Below are 18,957 nucleotides of genomic sequence, written 5' to 3' on the forward strand. Positions count from 1 at the left end.
CTTTCATAATTTTCTTACTTCTAGCCATGGCCTTTTCTTTTTCACTGAGAGAAGTCCCTTTACTATTTCTTACAAGGCCAGTTTAATAGTGCTAAACTCCTTTAACTTTTGTTTGTCTGGGAAACTCTTTATCTCTCCTTCAATTCTGAGCGATAACCTTGCAGGTAGAGTATTCTTAGTTGTAGGGTTTTTTCCTTACAGCACTTTGAATAGAACATGCCACTCCCTTTTGGCCTGCAAAGTTTCTGCTGAAAGATCAGCTCATGGTCTGATGGGGGTTCTCTTGTATTTGCTCTTCCCCCTTTGAAGTTTCTCTTTTATCTTTAATTTCTAACATTTTAATTACTATGTTTCTTCATGTGGATCTCTTTGGGTTCATCTTGTTTGGAAAACTCTGTGATCCCTGAACCTGGGTGTCTGTTTCCTTCCCCAGATTAGGGAAATTTTCAGCTATTATTTCTTCACATATGTTATCTACCCCACTTTCTCCGTATTCTTCTTTAGAGACCCCCACAATGCACATGTTAATATGCCTGACATTCCAGAGGTCCCTTAAACTATCCTCATTTTTAATAATTCTTTTTTCTTTTTGCTGTTCAGCTTGAGTGCTTTCTACCACTCTGTCTTCTAGATTGCTGATCCATTCTTCTGCATCATTAATCTGTTGATTCCCTCTAGTCTATTTTTCATTTCAGTTACTGTATTCTTTACTTCTGATTGGTTCTTTTTTAAAATATTTTCTATCTCTGTTGATGTTTTCACTGTTTATTCATTCTTCTTCTGAGCATCTTTCGATGAACATCTTCAGTTTTTTTTTGTGTTTATTTATTTTTGAGAGTGAGAGAGAGAGAGAGAGAGAGAGCAAGGAAGGGGCAGAGAGAGAGGAGAAAACAGAATCTGAAGCAGGGTCCAGGCTCTGAGTTGTCAACACAGAGCCCGACGCAGGGCTTCAACTCACGATCCTTGAGATCATGACCTGAGCCAAAGTCAGACAACTGAGCCACCCAGGTGCCCCTAGGTGAGCATCTTGAGGACCATAACCTCCCAGTTTTTTATCAGGTAGATTGCCAGCTTATCTCTGTTTCATTTAGTTCTTTTTCTGAGGTTTTATCTTGTTTTTTCATTTGGAACATATTCCTGTGTCTCCTCATTCTGCCTGTTTGTTTCCATGTATTAGGTAGATCAACCACATCTCCCAGTCTTTTTTTTTTTTTTTTTAGTTTATTTATTTATTTTGAGAAAGAGAGAGAAAGAATGCGAGTGGGGGAGGGGCAGAGAGAGAATCCCAAGCAGGCTCCACACTGTCAACGAGAAGTCCAACGCGGGGCTCAAACTCATAAACTGTGAGATCAGGACCTGAGCCGAAATTGAGTCAGATGCTTAACCGACTGAACCACCCAGGTGCCCCACACATCTCCCAGTCTTGAAGGAGTGGCTTTATGTAGAACATGTCCTGTGGGGCCCAGAAGCACAGTCCCCCTAGCCACCAAAACCAGGAGCTCCAAGGGTATCCCCTGGGTGGGCTGTGTGTGCATTTCTATTACGCGGGGCTGTGACCATTGATAAGTGGAGCTGTCCCTAGCATGACCGACTTAGATGCCCTGATGCAGTTACTACAGGCACATTGGTAAGGTTTGGCTGCCCTGCTGAGGCTGGAGCCAGTTTGGGAGGCTGCTGGTCCAGGCCAAAGCCACCCCACTGGATGCAGCATGGTGGGAGCTGCTTTGGGGTCCCTGGTCCTGGTGGAGGCCACCCAATGGGTGCTGTGGAGTGGAAGCCATTTGGAGGAGTACTAGACCCAGCTGAGGTCACCTACCAGACAGATATGGTGGAGCAGAAGCCGCTTTGAAGAGTCACCTGTTTGGGAGAGGAGAGTTAGGCATGGAAGGATATTGAGGCAGGGTGAGTGGTGCTAGCAAGGCAGATGTAAAGTATCAGAAATGGCACCTACCAGCACTAGGTCAGCTAAGTAAGAGTAAGAAAAATGGCAACCGCCTGTGTTTCTGTTCCAGGAGAAAGTTCCTTCAAATCCCTGCCCCTTCAGCACATGCACTAAATCTAATGAATAAATCTCCTTTACATATGACCCTGGGGACTTCAAGTGGATGGATTTGTGCACAGTCTACTTTTAAGAGCAGAGTCTCAGGTTTCCTAGAGCTCAATGGGTTTCCTATAGCTCAAGAGCTTTCCTGGAGTTAGGCTCTGCTGTTTCTTTTTTTTTTTTTTTTTCAACGTTTATTTATTTTTGGGACAGAGAGAGACAGAGCATGAACGGGGGAGGGGCAGAGAGAGAGGGAGACACAGAATCGGAAACAGGCTCCAGGCTCTGAGCCATCAGCCCAGAGCCTGACGCGGGGCTCGAACTCACGGACCGTGAGATCGTGACCTGGCTGAAGCCGGACGCTTAACCGACTGCGCCACCCAGGCGCCCCTAGGCTCTGCTGTTTCAAATCCAGGCTTTGTGGGAGCTCATCTTCCCAGTGCAGGTCCCCAGGCTGGGAATGTCCAATGTTATGCTTGAAACCCCTTGCTCTTCAGGGAGGACTTCTGTGTTTGTGACATCCCTTCTGTTTAAGGGTCACCACACTGGGGGTATTAGTCCTAACTACACATCTCTGCTCCCCTCCTACCTATCTCCATGTGGCTTTTTCTTTATACCTTTAGTTGTGGAATAGCTGTTCTGCTAGTCTTCAGGTTGTTCTGAGAAAGAGTAGTTCTATATGTAGTTGTAGTTTTAGTGTATCTATGAGAGGAGGTAAGCTCAGAATCTTTCTACTCCACTCTCTTGATCCTCTTCTGGTCTAATCTTAGGTATTTAAATAGCAAATTATGAGAGAAAAACACAACAGCTCTGACAAAAATTTGATTAAGATCTACTCAAATATTAAAAACTTGAACTCTGGGCTAATGTTCTAATTCAATTTCTTTTTTTCTTTAAAAAAAATTTTTTTTAATGTTTATTTATTTGAGAGAGAGAGAGAGAGAGAGAGAGCATAAGCAGGGGAGGGGCAGAGACAAAGAGGGAGACACAGAATCCGAAGCAGGCTCCAGGCTCTGAGCTGTCAGCCCAGAAACTGATGCAGAGCTTGAACCCACAAAATGCGAGATCATGACCTGAGCTAGTCAGACACTTAACCCACTGAGCCAACCAGGTGCCCCATAATTCAATTTCCTAAGCTTAAAAAAGATATGGAGGCACCTGGGTGTCTCAGTGGGTTAAGTGTCCAACTCAATTTCAACTCAGGTCATGGATCTCTTGGTTCTTGGGATGAACCCTGTGTTAGGCTCTGTGCCGTGAGCAGCTTTCCTGGAGTTAATCTCCAGCTTGGGATTCTCTCTCTCCATCTCTCTCTGCCCCTCCCTACTCACACATGCACACACACTCACTCTCAAATAAATAAAATTAAAAAAAAATAATAACAAGGTAACAATAATCTGGAATTTGCAGTTCTGAAAAATGTACCTGCCATGACAAAATCTAAAATCTTACTCTAACTCTGTATTGAATACAAATAGATTCCCCAGTTTCACTTGTGATTTAAATAAAAGAGAACATCTGATTAAATATGGCAGTGTGTTCAACTTACTGTGACTTTAAATTTTACTTTATAATTGTATGTGAAAAATAAAAGGCATCTGCATTCTAATATAAATGTTACTTACAAGTGAAAAATTGTAATTCCTTTGTTTCCTAGATATCTTGGCTCATTACACAAATTTAAATGTAGTCACTGATGCTTTAAAATAAATATTTTCTGTCTACTTATAAATCAGTTAATAACACTATTTTTTTTATCCTAAGTTTCCACATTCAGGACACATTATTTGAAAAGTTTAATGTACCAAATATCCTTTGAATGGAAGAGCCTGCAAAGAATTCAGTGGTGAATTGCTTAGCCAGAAACTGAGAATGTATAGGTAATATGATAAATCATAGCCATCAGAATGCAAACCTACCATGTCAGAATTTCTAAATGAAATTTAGCAGTAATTCTGACTTTATGATAATGCTTTCATATAAGCCCCATGAAGAAAGTAGCTATTTGCTGAAGCCCATTGCAACTGAGTTGTCTCTTTCACTGGTTTATGCTGATTCTTTATTTCTATAAACTGTAAAATAAAACAGAACTAGAAAGAAAAAGACTTTCCCCCCACAGACGTGGACAAGTTGTTTTGTATACAGATCTACAACCCTCTGTTATGAAACTGCTTGCTTCCAAAACAATAACTCTCTAGAGATAATGGGGTAAAGCTCACTGATATTTGCAAGCCAAGTGTCCAATGATAAAAGAGGTTACATATTCATTGTAAAGCACCCATTCTACAAAGGCACCAAGCTGAGTCCTTTAAAAACGGTATTATCTCATGTAATCCTAAAGGGTAGACCAATATGCCACCCCAAATATCCTACTTGGCATAAAAATTATATTGAGTTGAAGGCAATTGAGAAGAAGCAGATAAAAGAAAAGCTCTCTGCAAACTCCCCCTACCTTTTGCCTAATTTGTAAAGGTGTCTTCCCTGCTCCTCTACCAGAAAGACAGAAGTAATCACCAGAGACTACTCTAGACCCTTATCAACCTGGAGATTGTACCTGATAAATGAATCTATATAACAAACCTTACTAGCCAGCCCTACCATTAGTTTCTCCACACATTTGCCTTCCCATAATTTGCCACCTCTAGAAACTCAGTCCTTTTGTCTTGTCCCCCTCTACAAAACTATTGTTCTTTATTAAGATGCTATATAAACTCCAGGTCTAACCACCATGCATAAGCAATGTTAATAAACTTGTTTCTCGCTTGGTATCTGCCTCCTGTGAGTCTAATTTGAAGGGCTCTATCGGGGCACCTGAGCGACCGACTTGGGCTCAGGTCATGATCTCACGGTTTGTAGTTCAAGCCCCGCGTTGGGCTCTGTGCTGACAGCTCAGAGCCTGGAGTCTGCTTCGGATTCTGTCTCCCTCTCTCTCTGCCCCTCCCCCACTCATGCTCTGTCTCTCTCTGTCTCGGAAATAAACATTAAAATAAACAAACAAACAAACAAATAAATAAATAAAGAGCTCTATCAATGAACTCAAGATGGGTAGAGGAAGAAAGACTTCCTCCCTACATACCTTACAACACTCCTCTGAGGTAAACTATATAATTTCTGTTTTCCAGAGGAGGAAAAAGAAGTTGAGAGATTAAACAAATTTTCCAGTTACATGAGTAATAAGCAGCAGGCCCAGTGTCTGACTCAAAGTCTGAAGAACTCCGAAACATCCTATCTGTATTCCTCAAAATATAGTTCAGAATTACCTTAGATGTCTATTGCCCACTGAATAAAATCATGATTATAGAACCAATAACCAACATGTTTAACACCCTCTCCAAATAATTCTAATGCTCAATGAAGGCTGGTAACTACCAATATACCGTGGTAGCTTTATATGTTTTTATTAATATTTATTTATTTTGAAAGAAAGAGAGAGCACAAGCAGGGGAGCAGCAGAGAGGCAGGGAGAGAGAATCTAAAGCAGTTTCTACGCTGTGAGCACAGAGCCCAATGTGGGGTTTATTCCCATGAACCTCAAGATCATGACCTGAGCCAAAATCAAGAGTTGGACACCCAACTGACTGAGCCACCCAGGCGCCCCCATAGTAGGCTTATATTTTACTAATTTTTTATTTTGGGATATTACTCTTACAAGAAACAAGGATACAACAAAATTCAACTAAGGTGCTAGCAATTTAAAATGTTATAAATAACTGAGAAAATTTAAAGCATAGCATTTCTTCAGACTTTTACCATACACTACTGACTTATTTCCATGGCCACCAGGGAAATCCATGGGTGTACTATAGGAGTAGATAAAATAATTAGTTTAGTGCTCTATACTCCTAAAACAACATATAACTCCTGCTCACTCCTGGGGAAATCAAACGTTTAAATGAGTACTTAGAATGTAGACTTTTAGTAGCTAAAAATTTTTCAATACTTTACAGTCCAAAAACTTGCATTTAGACCACTGTACTAAGAAGAACTCAAATATGAACTGGATAAGAGCCTTGTCCCTATGGGACTTGTAACTTCTGAGGGGAATCAAAGCCACTTCCAAATGACCCTAAGAGAAGGTAAAAAGCATCTTAATTGCTTTAATAGAAATGTAAGATGTGCAGGAATGCAAACAGTAAACTTAATTCAAACTGAAGAAAAATGGAGAAGGCATGACAAAAGAGCATATGGATTTGGCTTTGAGGATGAAGAAGTATTTCAATTCTTTTTTTTTTTTCTTTTTTTTTCAATGTTTTTATTTATTTTTGGGACAGAGAGAGACAGAGCATGAACGGGGGAGGGGCAGAGAGAGAGGGAGACACAGAATCGGAAACAGGCTCCAGGCTCCGAGCCATCAGCCCAGAGCCCGACGCGGGGCTCGAACTCACGGACCGCGAGATCGTGACCTGGCTGAAGTCGGACGCTTAACCGACTGCGCCACCCAGGCGCCCCTGAAGAAGTATTTCAATTTTTAAGAGCTGAAAGATGAAATGCAATCTAAATAAAGGAATATTAGAAGTGATATACAGAGTAACTATAAAAGCCCATGGGGTATAGTCATGGAATATTGACCAGTGCTCTGTAGTTGAAGCAGAGAACACATATAAAGAGAAATGAATATGGAAAATTAAGAACAGGAAACCAAGAGACGTTAGAGCCATGCTAAGGAGTTTAAACTTTGTTCTATAGAAAATGAAGATACCTTAAAGGTTTCTGAAAAGAAAAAGTATTTTTTTAATGTAAACTAAGCAACAACAACAAATTTGCCCTTCATTCTCTCCTATCATTAACATATACTCAGATAAATAAGGACAAACATTGCAATGATGGCAGCAAAAAAGAAACTCTTAAGAAATAAGGCTGAATTAAGATTGATGGGGTCTAATGTGAAGTTTGACAAGGAAAAGTCAAAGTTAATCTCAAACTGGATGACTGGAATTACAAATACTATTAACCATGATAGAAAAGACAGGAGGAAGAACATGTTTGCTTTTTGAACCTTTAAGATGGGTTGAAAACAAGGAAACATGCATTTGATTTTACATATGAGATTAAGATGTTAGAATATATATAGTGAATACTCGACAGTCAAAAAGAATGAAATCTTGCCATTTGCAACTACGTGGATAGAACTAGAGGGTATTACATTAAGCGAAATTAGTCAGAGAAAGGCAAATATCATATGACTTCACTCATATGAGGACTTTAAGATATAAAATGATGAACATAAGGGAAGGGAAGCAAAAATAATATAAAAACAGGAGGGGGACAAAAACATTAGAGACAAATATGGAGAACAAACAGAGGGTTAACTGGAGGGCTTGTGGGAGGGAGGATGGGCTACATGCGTAAGGGGCATTAAGGAATCTACTCCTGAAATCATTGTTGCATAGATGCTAACTTGGATGTAAATTTTTTAAAAAATTTAAATTAAAAAAAAAATAATAAATAAAATATAGAAAAAAGAAAAAAAGAATATATATAGATATATAGATATAGATATAGATGATATAGATATATAGTGGAAAAAAAGGAACAATAGGCCCCAAATGGAGTCACTTGTGTGGAGCCCCATGTCAACATACCAAGACTTAATATCTCATCTAACTGTAGTTTCAGCCTTTCCCAGAAATGTGACCTTTAACCTCTCAATCTGGAATTCCTGATAAGCACCAGAATAAGGTAATCTGCCTGAAAGACCCCAGGCATTCCCCCAAAGGAAGATGACCTTACCTGAAAACAATCTACTGTTTGTTAGAAACTCCTCCCCACTCCCCCACTTCACTCTCACTCCTGCTCCCTCCTATCTATAAATCTTCCATTTTGTGGAGCTCCTCAGACCTCCTTTCTATTTACTAGATGGGATACTGCTCAGTTCATGATTTGAATAAAGCCAATTTGATCTTGAAATTTATTCAGTGGAATTTTGTTTTTCAGTAATACCCAGGAGGTATTTATTAAAATGAATATACAGTTTGGGATGCCTAGGTGGCTCAGTAGGTTTAAATGGCTGGCTCTTGGCTTCAGCTCAGGTCATGATCTCACAGTTCACTGGTTCGAGCACTGCATCAGGCTCCACAGTGACAGTGCGAAGCCTGCCTGGGATTCTTTCTCTCTCTCCTCTCTACCTCTTCCCCAATTGTATGCACAGCCATGTTCATACAGGTGCACATGCTCTCTCTCTCAATATAAATAAATAAACTTAAAAAAAAAATGACTATACAGTTTGAGATAGCTCAAGACCAGAAAACTCCATCAAGGTATCACCCACAAAGATATGAAGTATAGGTGAAGCAATGGAAATGGCTGTAATGAAACAAAGCACACACATCATTTAAGAATAAAACAGAGCTAAAGTCCAACCCATGAGAAAACCTTTCTACATTTAAAAGGTAGAGAAAAAAAAGGAGAACAGTAAAGAAAACTCAAATAATTAAAAACTAGGAAACTACAATGGTTCCAAAGCCAAAGAACAGAATTTCATGAAAACTGAATGGTCAATAGTGCTAACAATGCTGCAGAGAGACAGGGGTAGATAGAATGACCCTAAGAAGAAACCATTTGGTTTAGAAATTAGAAGGTCATTATTACAGGTGAAACAACACATCTACATTAATATTTGCTATAAATTCAAGGTAAAATTTTTTTAATAAGGCAAAGGCACTGTAACTTTCAAATACTATTAAAACTTCAAAAATCTTCCCAAGTGATAAAAAGCTAAAAATAGAGAAGATCATCTTTAAATAAAAATGGAACCATATAATGGGATAACATTTTTAACATTTTGATAATTATTTTTACTGACTGAATTTAAGTAAGTCAGTCTGTAATCTTTAATAATACAGTGCTTTCTGGGAGTGCAAGCTGGTATAGCCACTCTGGAAAGCCAGTATGGAGGTTCCTCAAAAAACTAAAAATAGAACTACCCTATGATCCAATAACTGCACTACTAGGCATTTATCCATGGGATACAGGTGTGCTGTTTCAAAGGGACACATGCACCCCCATGTTTATAGCAGCACTATCAACAATAGCCAAAGTATGGAAAGAGCCCAAATGTCCATCGATGGATGAATGGATAAAGAAGATGTGGTATATATATACAATGGAGTATTACTCAGCAATCAAAAAGAATGAAATCTTGCCATTTGCAACTACGTGGATGGAACTGGAGGGTATTATGCTAAGTGAAATTAGTCAGCCAGAGAAAGACAAATATATGACTTCACTCATATGAGGACTTTAAGAGACAAAACAGATGAACACAGGGAAGGGAAACAAAAATAATGTAAAAACAGGGAGGGGGACAAATCATAAGAGATTCATAAATATGGAGAATAAACTGAGTTTTACTAGAGGGATTGTGGGAGGGGGGATGGGCTAAATGGTTAGTAAGGGGCGCTAAGGAATCTACTCCTGAAATCATTGTTGCACTATATGCTAACTAATTTGGATGTAAATTTAAAAAATAATAATAATAATTTTAAAAAATAATACAGTGCTTTCCAAAATAAGCCATAAGCAGTATCTGCATTTGCAAAGTATGTCAGACTTAATTTCACTTTAGGCAACTGACAAAGACTTTCTCCTTGACCATACTTAAGTCTCTTTGAGCCCTCTTTCTGACTAGGCCTCCAACTAAGCCCCCATCCAGTCTCTGGCTTGCTCAAATCCAGTCTTAGCTAAGAATGCTGCTAAGTCATCCCCCTACCCTTGACATCTGATCAAGTTCCTCATACCCCATCTCTGATGAATAAGTCCTTGGCCTTATCCCCCTACCTTTGATGCCTCCTCTTAGTAACTTTCCCTCCAGTGACCACCTCATCCTGCTCCTTGGCCAGAACTCCCTACTTGTCCTTGTTATATTTAGAATTAAGACCAATCTTTGTCTCCTACTGCAATACACCACTACAGAAGTCTTGGGTTGTCTTTCTTACCATTTTAACAAGCATCAGAGTAATTTTTTCTATAACATGAGTCATTCGGGGCGCCGGGGTGGCTCAGTCAGTTAAATGTCTGACTTCAGCCCAGGTCATGATCTCATGGTTTGTGGGTTCAAGCCCTGCATCGGGCTCTGTGCTGACAGCTCAGAGCCTGTAGCCTTCTTCAGATTCTGTGTCTCCCTCTCTCTCTGCCTTCCCCTGCTCATGCTCTGTCTCCCTCTGTCTCTCAAAAATAAATAAACGTTGAAAAAAAATTAAAAAAAAAAACAAAAACAAAACCATGAGTCATTAAAAGAAAGCAGTCACACTCTTAGCATATATTAGCAGAAAAATAATTCACCACATAATCACAAATGAAAGTACGAGTTCAGCAAAATATCCGTAAGACTGACAATTTAAATATAAATCTAAGTTAAAATTTACAATGAGTATAAAAAGATTCCCTAATTTTTTATGCAAAACAATTTTTTTTAAAAGCTTTCCTATCAAAAATAAAAACAAGAGCACTGAAAAGTAGTAGAATCAAGTCCATTGCCTATTCATGCCAGAATTTATCAGAACTTCTGGTAATAATGGAATGAAAATGGGCAGAAAAATAGCTGCTGTGTAATTGGTAGCCAGTCATAAGTTATACAAAGCAACAGATACAAGTAGCACTTAACATCCAGGCCCTCTATTCAGTTAATAAATACTTATTTTTTAAGGACTTGGCACAGAAGGAGAAAAAGCAAAGAATAATATAGATTCTATGATTTAAGAGAGATGACATGTACAAATAAATAGAATGCTATAAATAATTTCAGTAAGAGGTAGAAGTGATAAGTTCATCCAAGAAGGGTACAAAAAAGGTGTTACGAAAGTTCAGAGGAATGAGAGATGATTTCTCACAGAAAGGCAAGAAAAAGTTTCCTGGAAACAAAGGGGCAGGTGATTTAAGTCTTCAAAGATGACTAGGATTTATAGGGAGAAGTAAAGGGAAAGGCACTCCAGTGTTAAGAAGTAGCATAAGCAAAAGCCCAGTGTAGGTACTTTTCTGTACCCACAGAAAAGAATAAAGGTTAACATTTAAGGTCTATGCAGTGGTAACTTCAATGATGTCCCTCAAAAATCCATGGTCACCTGGAACCTCAGGATGTGACCTTATTTAGAAATAGTGTCTGTAGATATAATGAATTCAGCATCCTGAATTTAGTCTGGGCCATAAGTCCAATAACTGGTGTCCTCATAAGAAAAGGAAAGGACACAGAGAGATACAGAGAAGGCCACAGGAAGATGGAGGCAGACACCAAAGTTATGCTGCCATAAGCAAATCCTGGGGTCACCAGAAGCTGGGTGAGGCAAGGGAGGATTTTTCCCCAGGGCCTTCAGAAGGAATATGAACTTGATTTCAGCTTCCAGAACTGTGAGAAAATAAATTTCTGTTATTTCAGTTTACAAATTGTGCTAATTCGTTACAGGAACTTTAGGAAACTAATACCACTAGGTTAAGGGCAATTAGTAGAGGGCTATTGTAAAATAGTATGTAATTGGTCTCTGCCCCTGGTTCCTCCTAATATTTAGTTGTGACCAAACTCTTGTTAACTTCCCGAGAGATAAGGGTTTCTGACACAGTGGCCCTAAATCCCTTGTAATTTCCTGGGTGATATCAGTACTTTGTTCTAATGCCTGAGGTGACTCTTAGTGGGCTTCTGGATAGAGGCTGGTCACCAGGAAGACCAAGCCATAATCAGAAACTTGGAACTTTCAGCCCTACTCCCCATTTGCTGGAGACAGGAAAGGAGCTAGAAACTGAGTAACTGATTATGCCTACATGACGAGGCCTCTATAAAAATCCCAAAGTATGGGCTTTAGCGAGCTTCTGAATTGATGAACATATCCATGTGCCAGAAGGACTGACACATCCCAGCTCCTGGGCTTGGGACCCTTCCAGACTTTGCCTCTGGTTGCTCATCTGTATGTTGTTTTTTTCTTTTTTACACAACCTTTATTATATATTAAGTCAATAAATATAAAATGTTTCCCTGAGGGGCGCCTGGGTGGCTCAGTCAGTTAAGTGTCCGACTTTAGTTCAGGTCATGATCTCACGGTTGGTGGGTTTGAGCCCTTCTTCGGACTTTGTGCTGATAGCTCAGAGCCTAGAGCCTGCTTCTGATTCTGTGTCTCCCTCTGTCTCTGTCCCTCCCCCACTCTCACTCTGTCTCTGTCTCTTGAAAATAAATAAGTGTTAAAAAAAATTTTTTTTTAATGTTTCCCTGAGTTTTTATAAGCTCTTTTACCAAATTATCAAACCCCAAGCATAGGTAACATCTAATTTAGAGCTGTTTGATCAGAAGCACTGGCAACAACCAGGATTTATGATTGGCCTCTTCTGTGGGTAGCAAAAAAAATGGTCTTGTGAGACTGAGTCCTAAACCTGTGGGGTCTGTGCTAACCCCCCCGGGGGAGATAGCGTGTCAGAAGTGAACCAAATTGCAGAACACGCAATTGGTATCTACAGAGCATTGAGGAATAACTTTTTGTGGGGAAAAAAACCTACGTATTTGAAGTATAAAAGCATTCAGTGAGTACAGAAAAAAAAGTTTTCTTTTTCAGCTATGTACTCAATGCTCCAGCATTTTTTAAAAATGTTTATTGTGCGCGCGTGCAAGAGAGAGAAAGAGGGAGAGAGAGAGAGAGAGAGAGAGAGAGAGAGAGAGAGAGAATCCCAAGCAGGCTCTGCACTGTCAGCGCAGAGCCTGATGTGGGGCTCAATCCCACAGACCAAGAGATCATGACCCAAGCTGAAATCAAGAGTCCGTTGCTTAACCGACTGAGCCATGAAGGTGCCCCATAAAGCTCTAGCATTTCATTTTATTACACTCTGGAAGAAAAAAAACACTGACCAGTAAATTTCTCCTTAATAGGCATATTCTCATATTACTAGGCAACTGTATTAAAAGTGGACAGAAAACAATGAAATGCCGTTACTTACAATGTGTGACTCCAGCTAGAGTTTGGTAGAAAGTGGGAGTATCACTATCATCAGTGAGGGTCACATAAACACCTCCAGATAGTAGCCAACGAGAGAAGGTAAAAGCATCTTTGTTTAGAAGAAGCCAATTTCTAAATTTTTCATAGTTTACTTTTTCACCCTAAAATTAAAAGGAAAAAAAAAAACACAGGCTTAGTCAAATTTTAAGGTATCTTACTTAAAACTGTACAATTTGAAATTTGAAATTTGTTAACATTTATCTTGCTAATATCTACAAAGAAAGGATTATCTAACACTACAGGGTGTATATTTGGAAATCAAACTGTTTTAAAAAATAATTGTTATTTTCAGAACTTCCACTTGCATAAAATCTATGCAATTTAGTTGTAAATTACTTCATCAATTCATTAAAGCAGTGCATTGTTACTAATAACTCACATATTATTTTCTAAGGTATATCCTGAAATCAGTAAAGTGTATTTTTTCCTCTTTGTAAAAAAACAGTTTTATTGAGGTATTATTGGTATACAAAGATACTTAATATGTACAATTTGATGAGACTGGACATATGCAAAACCTATGATACTATCACCACATCAAGATGGTAAACATAGCCATCATTTCCCAAAGTTTCCTTGCATCTTTGTTTTTACTTGTTTGTTTGTTTGGTTGGCTGGTTTGTGGTAAGAACATTTAACATGAACTCTACCCTCTAAACAAATTTTAAGGTGCACAATAATGCATTCTTAACTATGGGCATTATGTTATACAACAGATCTCTGTAATTCATTTAGCATGACAGAAACTTTATACCCATTGAACCGCCCCATTTTCCCCACCCTCTAAAAGTGTATTTTTTTCTATATTTAATAAGGCCAATTTTTTACTTGCCTTATCCCTTTTCTTCAGCACCTTAAACTTTAAGAATGAGCATATTTTAATTAAATATGTATGGTATTAAAATGCTCTTTTAAATTTCATTGGCAAATTGAAAACAACTATCCAGGAGCCCTCTTCTAGAAGGCATCACTGAAAACATGTATTCACAAGTCAATTAGAATACAAAAAAAAACAAGTAGATTGCTATTTCTTTGCTTTTTTTGTCAAGTATTTTGTCTTCTACATCTCTGGATTTTAAAAAAAAAAAAAAAAAAAAAAAAGTATCCCGGATGAGAAAGAACATGACATAGCTGTGCAAGTCAATTTCTTAATCTGGAAGACAGGAGGACCGAGGGTGAATGAGGGCCGGATGTTTCTGAGAAAAAGACAGAAGCAACCCACATGGAAATACAATGAAGAATGACATTCAGGAGCCTATCAGGTCTATTCCTGATAGAAATATTAAGGGATACAAATAATTCCTAACCTAAAAGAGATATGATAGAAATCATTTATACACCGTTTGGCAGCATCCTATTAAAATACAGCAATATGCTTAGCTTACTAGTTTCAGAACATTTAACAGTGCAATCAAAACATCTAGACAACATTGACAGTCTTGTTTTTCTGAATGGAAGAATATGGCATTCAGACTTGCTGCAGGGGTATGGGAGGACATTGCCAACATGTTGAGAGATTAGGGATCATACCCTTATTCTCTCTGTTCCCCATGTTTAGTTTAGAAAGAGGATTAGTAGTATAAATCCCATAAGCTCATGTACATTTTTACATATTAACATCTCTGACACTGGGATGAATTTTCAAACCAAGAGTATCCTTCAACTAAAACTGGCAGGTCTTTTCTCTCTTTATAATACATAAAGGTACATCTTATAATAAATGGGACTGTAGATGAAGCAAAACATGTAGCATCAATGGTTTCAGTGAGACTAAGATGTTATAAAATGTACCCTCATGTACAAGAAAGCAAAAAGTTGCTAATTATAATAGGCACTTCTACCACCTTCACATATCATTAATATTGAGTATTTACAATTCTCTAAGCACTGTTCTGAACATTCTTTTTTAAGATTTTGTTTTCAAGTAATCTCTCTACCCAACGTGGGGCTCAAACTCACAATCTCAAGATCAGGAGTTATAAGCTCCAATGACTGAGTCAGCCAAGCACCCCTAAACATTTCATATTAATTTAATCTTCAAAGCAACACTCTACTCTACCATCCCCATTTTACACATGGGAAAACTGAGGTTTCAAAAAGTTAAATAATCTAATATCTAAGATAGAGTGGCAAAAATATGATTAAACCCAGGTAGTCCAAAGTTTCTGAACCTAAGCTATGCACCACACTTCCTGGCTGACTTAGTGAAATATAAAGTAACCACTGAAATCCACCTGTCCATTCGGATCACTGCATAACTGGTAGCACCAAAATGCCATCTGTTAAACCTGACTTTTTATGTTTTCGAGTCATGGGTGTCTTCTAAAACAGAAAGCAAAGGCAAAGTTTCCTTTTATAAATTGTCACAATAGCAGTTTAGAAAAAAAAAAAATCCAGTAACATAAAAGGCAAATAAAAATAAACAGACTCCTAAAATTGACACATCTTTTAAGAACAATATGAATTTCCATCTTAAAAACTGACAACCAAAGAAAATATAAGAAAAGAACAATACAATTCCTATGTGGATTCCTTTATAACTTCATCTTTTAAGGCTAAAAAAAGCATAAGAGAAAAAGTTGAGGGGCGCCTGGGTGGCTCAGTCAGTTAAACTTCCGACTTTGGTTCAGGTCACAATTTCACAGTTCGTGAGTTCAAGGCCCATGTCAGGCTCTGTGCTGACAGCTCAGAGCCTGGAGCCTGCTTCGGATTCTATGTCTCCCTCTCTCTCTGCCCCTCCTCTGCTCACACTCTTTTTCTCTCTTTCTCTCAAAAATAAATGTTAAAAAAAATTAAAAAGGAAAAAAAAAGAAAAGGCTGAAATCTATTCCATGTCACTTAAATCTAGGTGCTAGGTCCACATCATTTAGCTAAAGTGCTTCTCTTTATAGTTCTGGTGGCTTTTTAGGATTGCAAAAAACAACACAAAACATTGTTATGGGAGGTCCAAATAAGTCTTTTCTAATATAAGTAGACTCATACTGAAACACGGTAACTTGAAAAGCAAGGGTTTGGATACAATCAGACACATTACTCAGAAATTACAGCACGTAATATATTAAATAATTGAATCAGATAAAAATTAGCCCATTTACTGAGATTTTTTTGTTTGTTTTGTTTTGTTTTTAACCAACTATAAGTATCTAGTTGTTTAAATAGCCATCTACATGAGTATTCCAAAACCAGGGCCTCTCATTTCTTTGATCTTTCCTTTTCCAAAGATCTTGTCCTTCATACAACACTTAACTGCAGACTTAACTAACAAGTCTTATGATCTTATTATAATAACTGTTCCCTTTCCATTAAGTGCAATTTTAAGCATTCCACTTTCCCCCTTCACTACTTTCTCTTATGAGCAAACTTCTTTTGGTATCCTAACTCCAGTGAATTTTTTAACTCCACAGGACCTCCACCAAGGACCTTCCTCTACATTGCCAATTCTAATGATCACTTCTCAGTGATCAAAAATCAACTCACTTGACCTTTCAGTTTATTTGATATAAACACTCTTTTCTATTAAAATATTTTCATCACTTGGCTTCCAGGACACCATTCTCTTTTGGTTCTCCTCACAGGCTATTCCTTAGGCTCCTGTTTTGAGTCTTCTTCATTTCATTAACCTTTCAACCCTGGAGTAAAGGACTCAGTCTTCCAATCTGTTTTCTATCTAAATTTACTCCAAGATGATCTCATCCTCAACTCTAAGCCAACAAATCCTAACCTCTGAATGCTAATTTATTTATCAAAAAGCATAGTTGGCATCAGTTTAATGTCTAAAATGATTCTCAAATTTAATTATCTCTCTTGATATCAAAACCCCAAACCTCCCCCAAGTAGTTTTAGCCATCTCAATTAATGGAAACTCCATTCACTTACTAAATCAAGTCAAACACTTTAGTCATCCTCTTCTCTGTCACAGCCCATAATCCATATAAGATCCTGTCAACTCTCCCTTCAAAATAAATGCAGAATCTGAAAACTCACCACCTCACTGCTATATTATGATCTACATAATCATCACCTCTTACCTAGATTAGTCACAGATATCTTGTATGGACTCTGTTTAGCCTACCCTGTACGTAAGAGCCAAAATGATCACGTTTAAAAAAAGAAAAAAAAAAAATCATGTATTTCTCTGCCCCAAACCCTCTAATTGGTTCCACCTCACTCAGGGTGAAAATCAAAGAACTCATACTGTCCTAGAGCCATATATAATCTCCCCACTTCATCTCACACCCTTCCCCAACCTCTGTAACTTCTACAAGTCTCTTAATCTAATCCAGCTCATTTGGCTCCTCTGTTGTTCCTTGGACATATCAAGCACACTCCAACTCCAGGCCTTTGCTGTATTCTCTTCTTAAAAAATGTTTTTCTCCAGATTTCTGCATAGTTTGATCTTTCTTCCTTTAAATTCTTGGTTCAAATGTCACCTTATGTGACAAGCCTTTCCCAACTACCCTATACAAAATACCAACACTCTGCCACCTCCTCCCCATCACCACCTATCCCCCTTATTCTACTTAATCTTTCCCTATAGCACTAATTATCATCTCATATATGTACCTGCTATTGTGCCTAAATTTTGGAGAACTGGGTAGCTAGCCACATTGAACTCCCATCAAAATGGGAATATGTACATAAAACTTAATAAGAAAAATATACATTCTCCAAGATGTACAGAGTATTAATGCATTTTACATCTGTGTGAAAAATTCAATTAATCAGGCCTGCAAAGATTAGGTTACTTTTTTTGGACAGGAAATGTTTGTTATTGGAGAGAAAAACCATAGCCTAGCTTGTCTTGAAGTACTGAAATACTATCACAGCAACTTGCAGTGCAGGAAGCCAATCCTTTTGCACCAAACACACAGAAATATGGAGTAAAATATAATACCATAACCACTACTAAAAACTGTACAGCCAAGTTGAAGGCAAGATACAGAAATCTCCAGGTGCTATCAACACAGAAGAAACTCAAAGCCAGAGTAGTGAAAAACTAAAGCTACAGAGTCCAAAGAGCTATGAAAACCAGACACATGCATATAGCTGGAGTACTGACAATCAAGGCCTTTACAGTTAGGAAGGCGACTAAACTAAAATGAATAAAACCCACAGCAGTGAGGGACTGTCATATCTGTAAAACGCAACGGCTCAAACAGCCACCCATGAGGAATCATGCAGCATTGAGTGTGCTGCAGGAAAACATCAGAAAATTCTAAAAGGGTTTTTTTATTCTACCATCTTTAGGGCATTTCCCATATTAGCAGACCTGTGAAAAGGAAGAAAAAAAAAAGAATTTTCTCTGTTAAAGATAGACATTTTCTACTGTTTTTCTATAATGAAAATATATTATTTATGAAAATAGAAAAAAACGACAGGTTTTTCACACCCAAATATTTCACTATGCAAATCAGCTGAGTCAAGTAAGTGATAAAATAGACCTTGATGGGTGAGAGTCACAGAATGACTTAAGGCCAATGATACACTATAAGATGAAAAGCAGTGGCACGTATGATCACCAGTGAGTGTGTATGTATTGGTGTAAGAATGTGAGTGTGTTTTATTATCCCTAAGTATAGACAGTTGTCTTTAAAGTAGAACTGGAAATTTTAAGATTCACAAATATAACAGTATTAAGTGTCATGGACCTTTGAGAATAGCACACAAATAATTGAAACATCAACCATTAAAAACAAAAATGTCAAGAATATGCTGCACATAAACATCTATTCATCATAGCTAAGCTCATTATATAACTAAGAGTTAATACTTTGTAACAGGTAGGGATGAAATGTAAATCTTTAAATATACCTCTGAGAAACACTTCCTGAGTGTATCTGGGACTTTACCATCCACCACATGGAGCATTCTTTCCATTTCTTCCCGTACAACATAGCTCCCAGATTCACTTGCAAAAAGACTAAATATGTCTAGAAGAAAGAAAGAATA

General features: G+C 38.0%; 1 protein-coding gene and 1 long non-coding RNA gene across 3 annotated transcripts in view; one reads left to right on the top strand and one right to left on the bottom strand.

Moving 5' to 3' along the window:
• The window catches only part of USP32 (ubiquitin specific peptidase 32), a 244,812-nt gene that overhangs the window by 103,117 nt on the left and 122,738 nt on the right, over positions 1–18,957 (bottom strand). For both annotated transcript variants that reach the window (XM_086686756.1, XM_086686755.1), the window contains exons 4-5: positions 18,820–18,938; positions 12,950–13,109 (exon numbers count right to left, since the gene is read on the bottom strand). In XM_086686756.1, coding sequence (XP_086542882.1) covers positions 12,950–13,109; positions 18,820–18,938 — 279 coding nt within the window. The remainder of the gene's footprint in view (positions 1–12,949; positions 13,110–18,819; positions 18,939–18,957) is intronic.
• The window catches only part of LOC147574219 (uncharacterized), a 125,873-nt gene that overhangs the window by 38,243 nt on the left and 68,673 nt on the right, over positions 1–18,957 (top strand). The gene's annotated exons all lie outside the window — the stretch shown is intronic.

Source organism: Puma concolor, chromosome E1 (assembly GCF_028749965.1).
Source record: "Puma concolor isolate L17-30 chromosome E1, mPumCon1.1.hap2, whole genome shotgun sequence".
Classification (NCBI taxonomy): domain Eukaryota; kingdom Metazoa; phylum Chordata; class Mammalia; order Carnivora; family Felidae; genus Puma; species Puma concolor.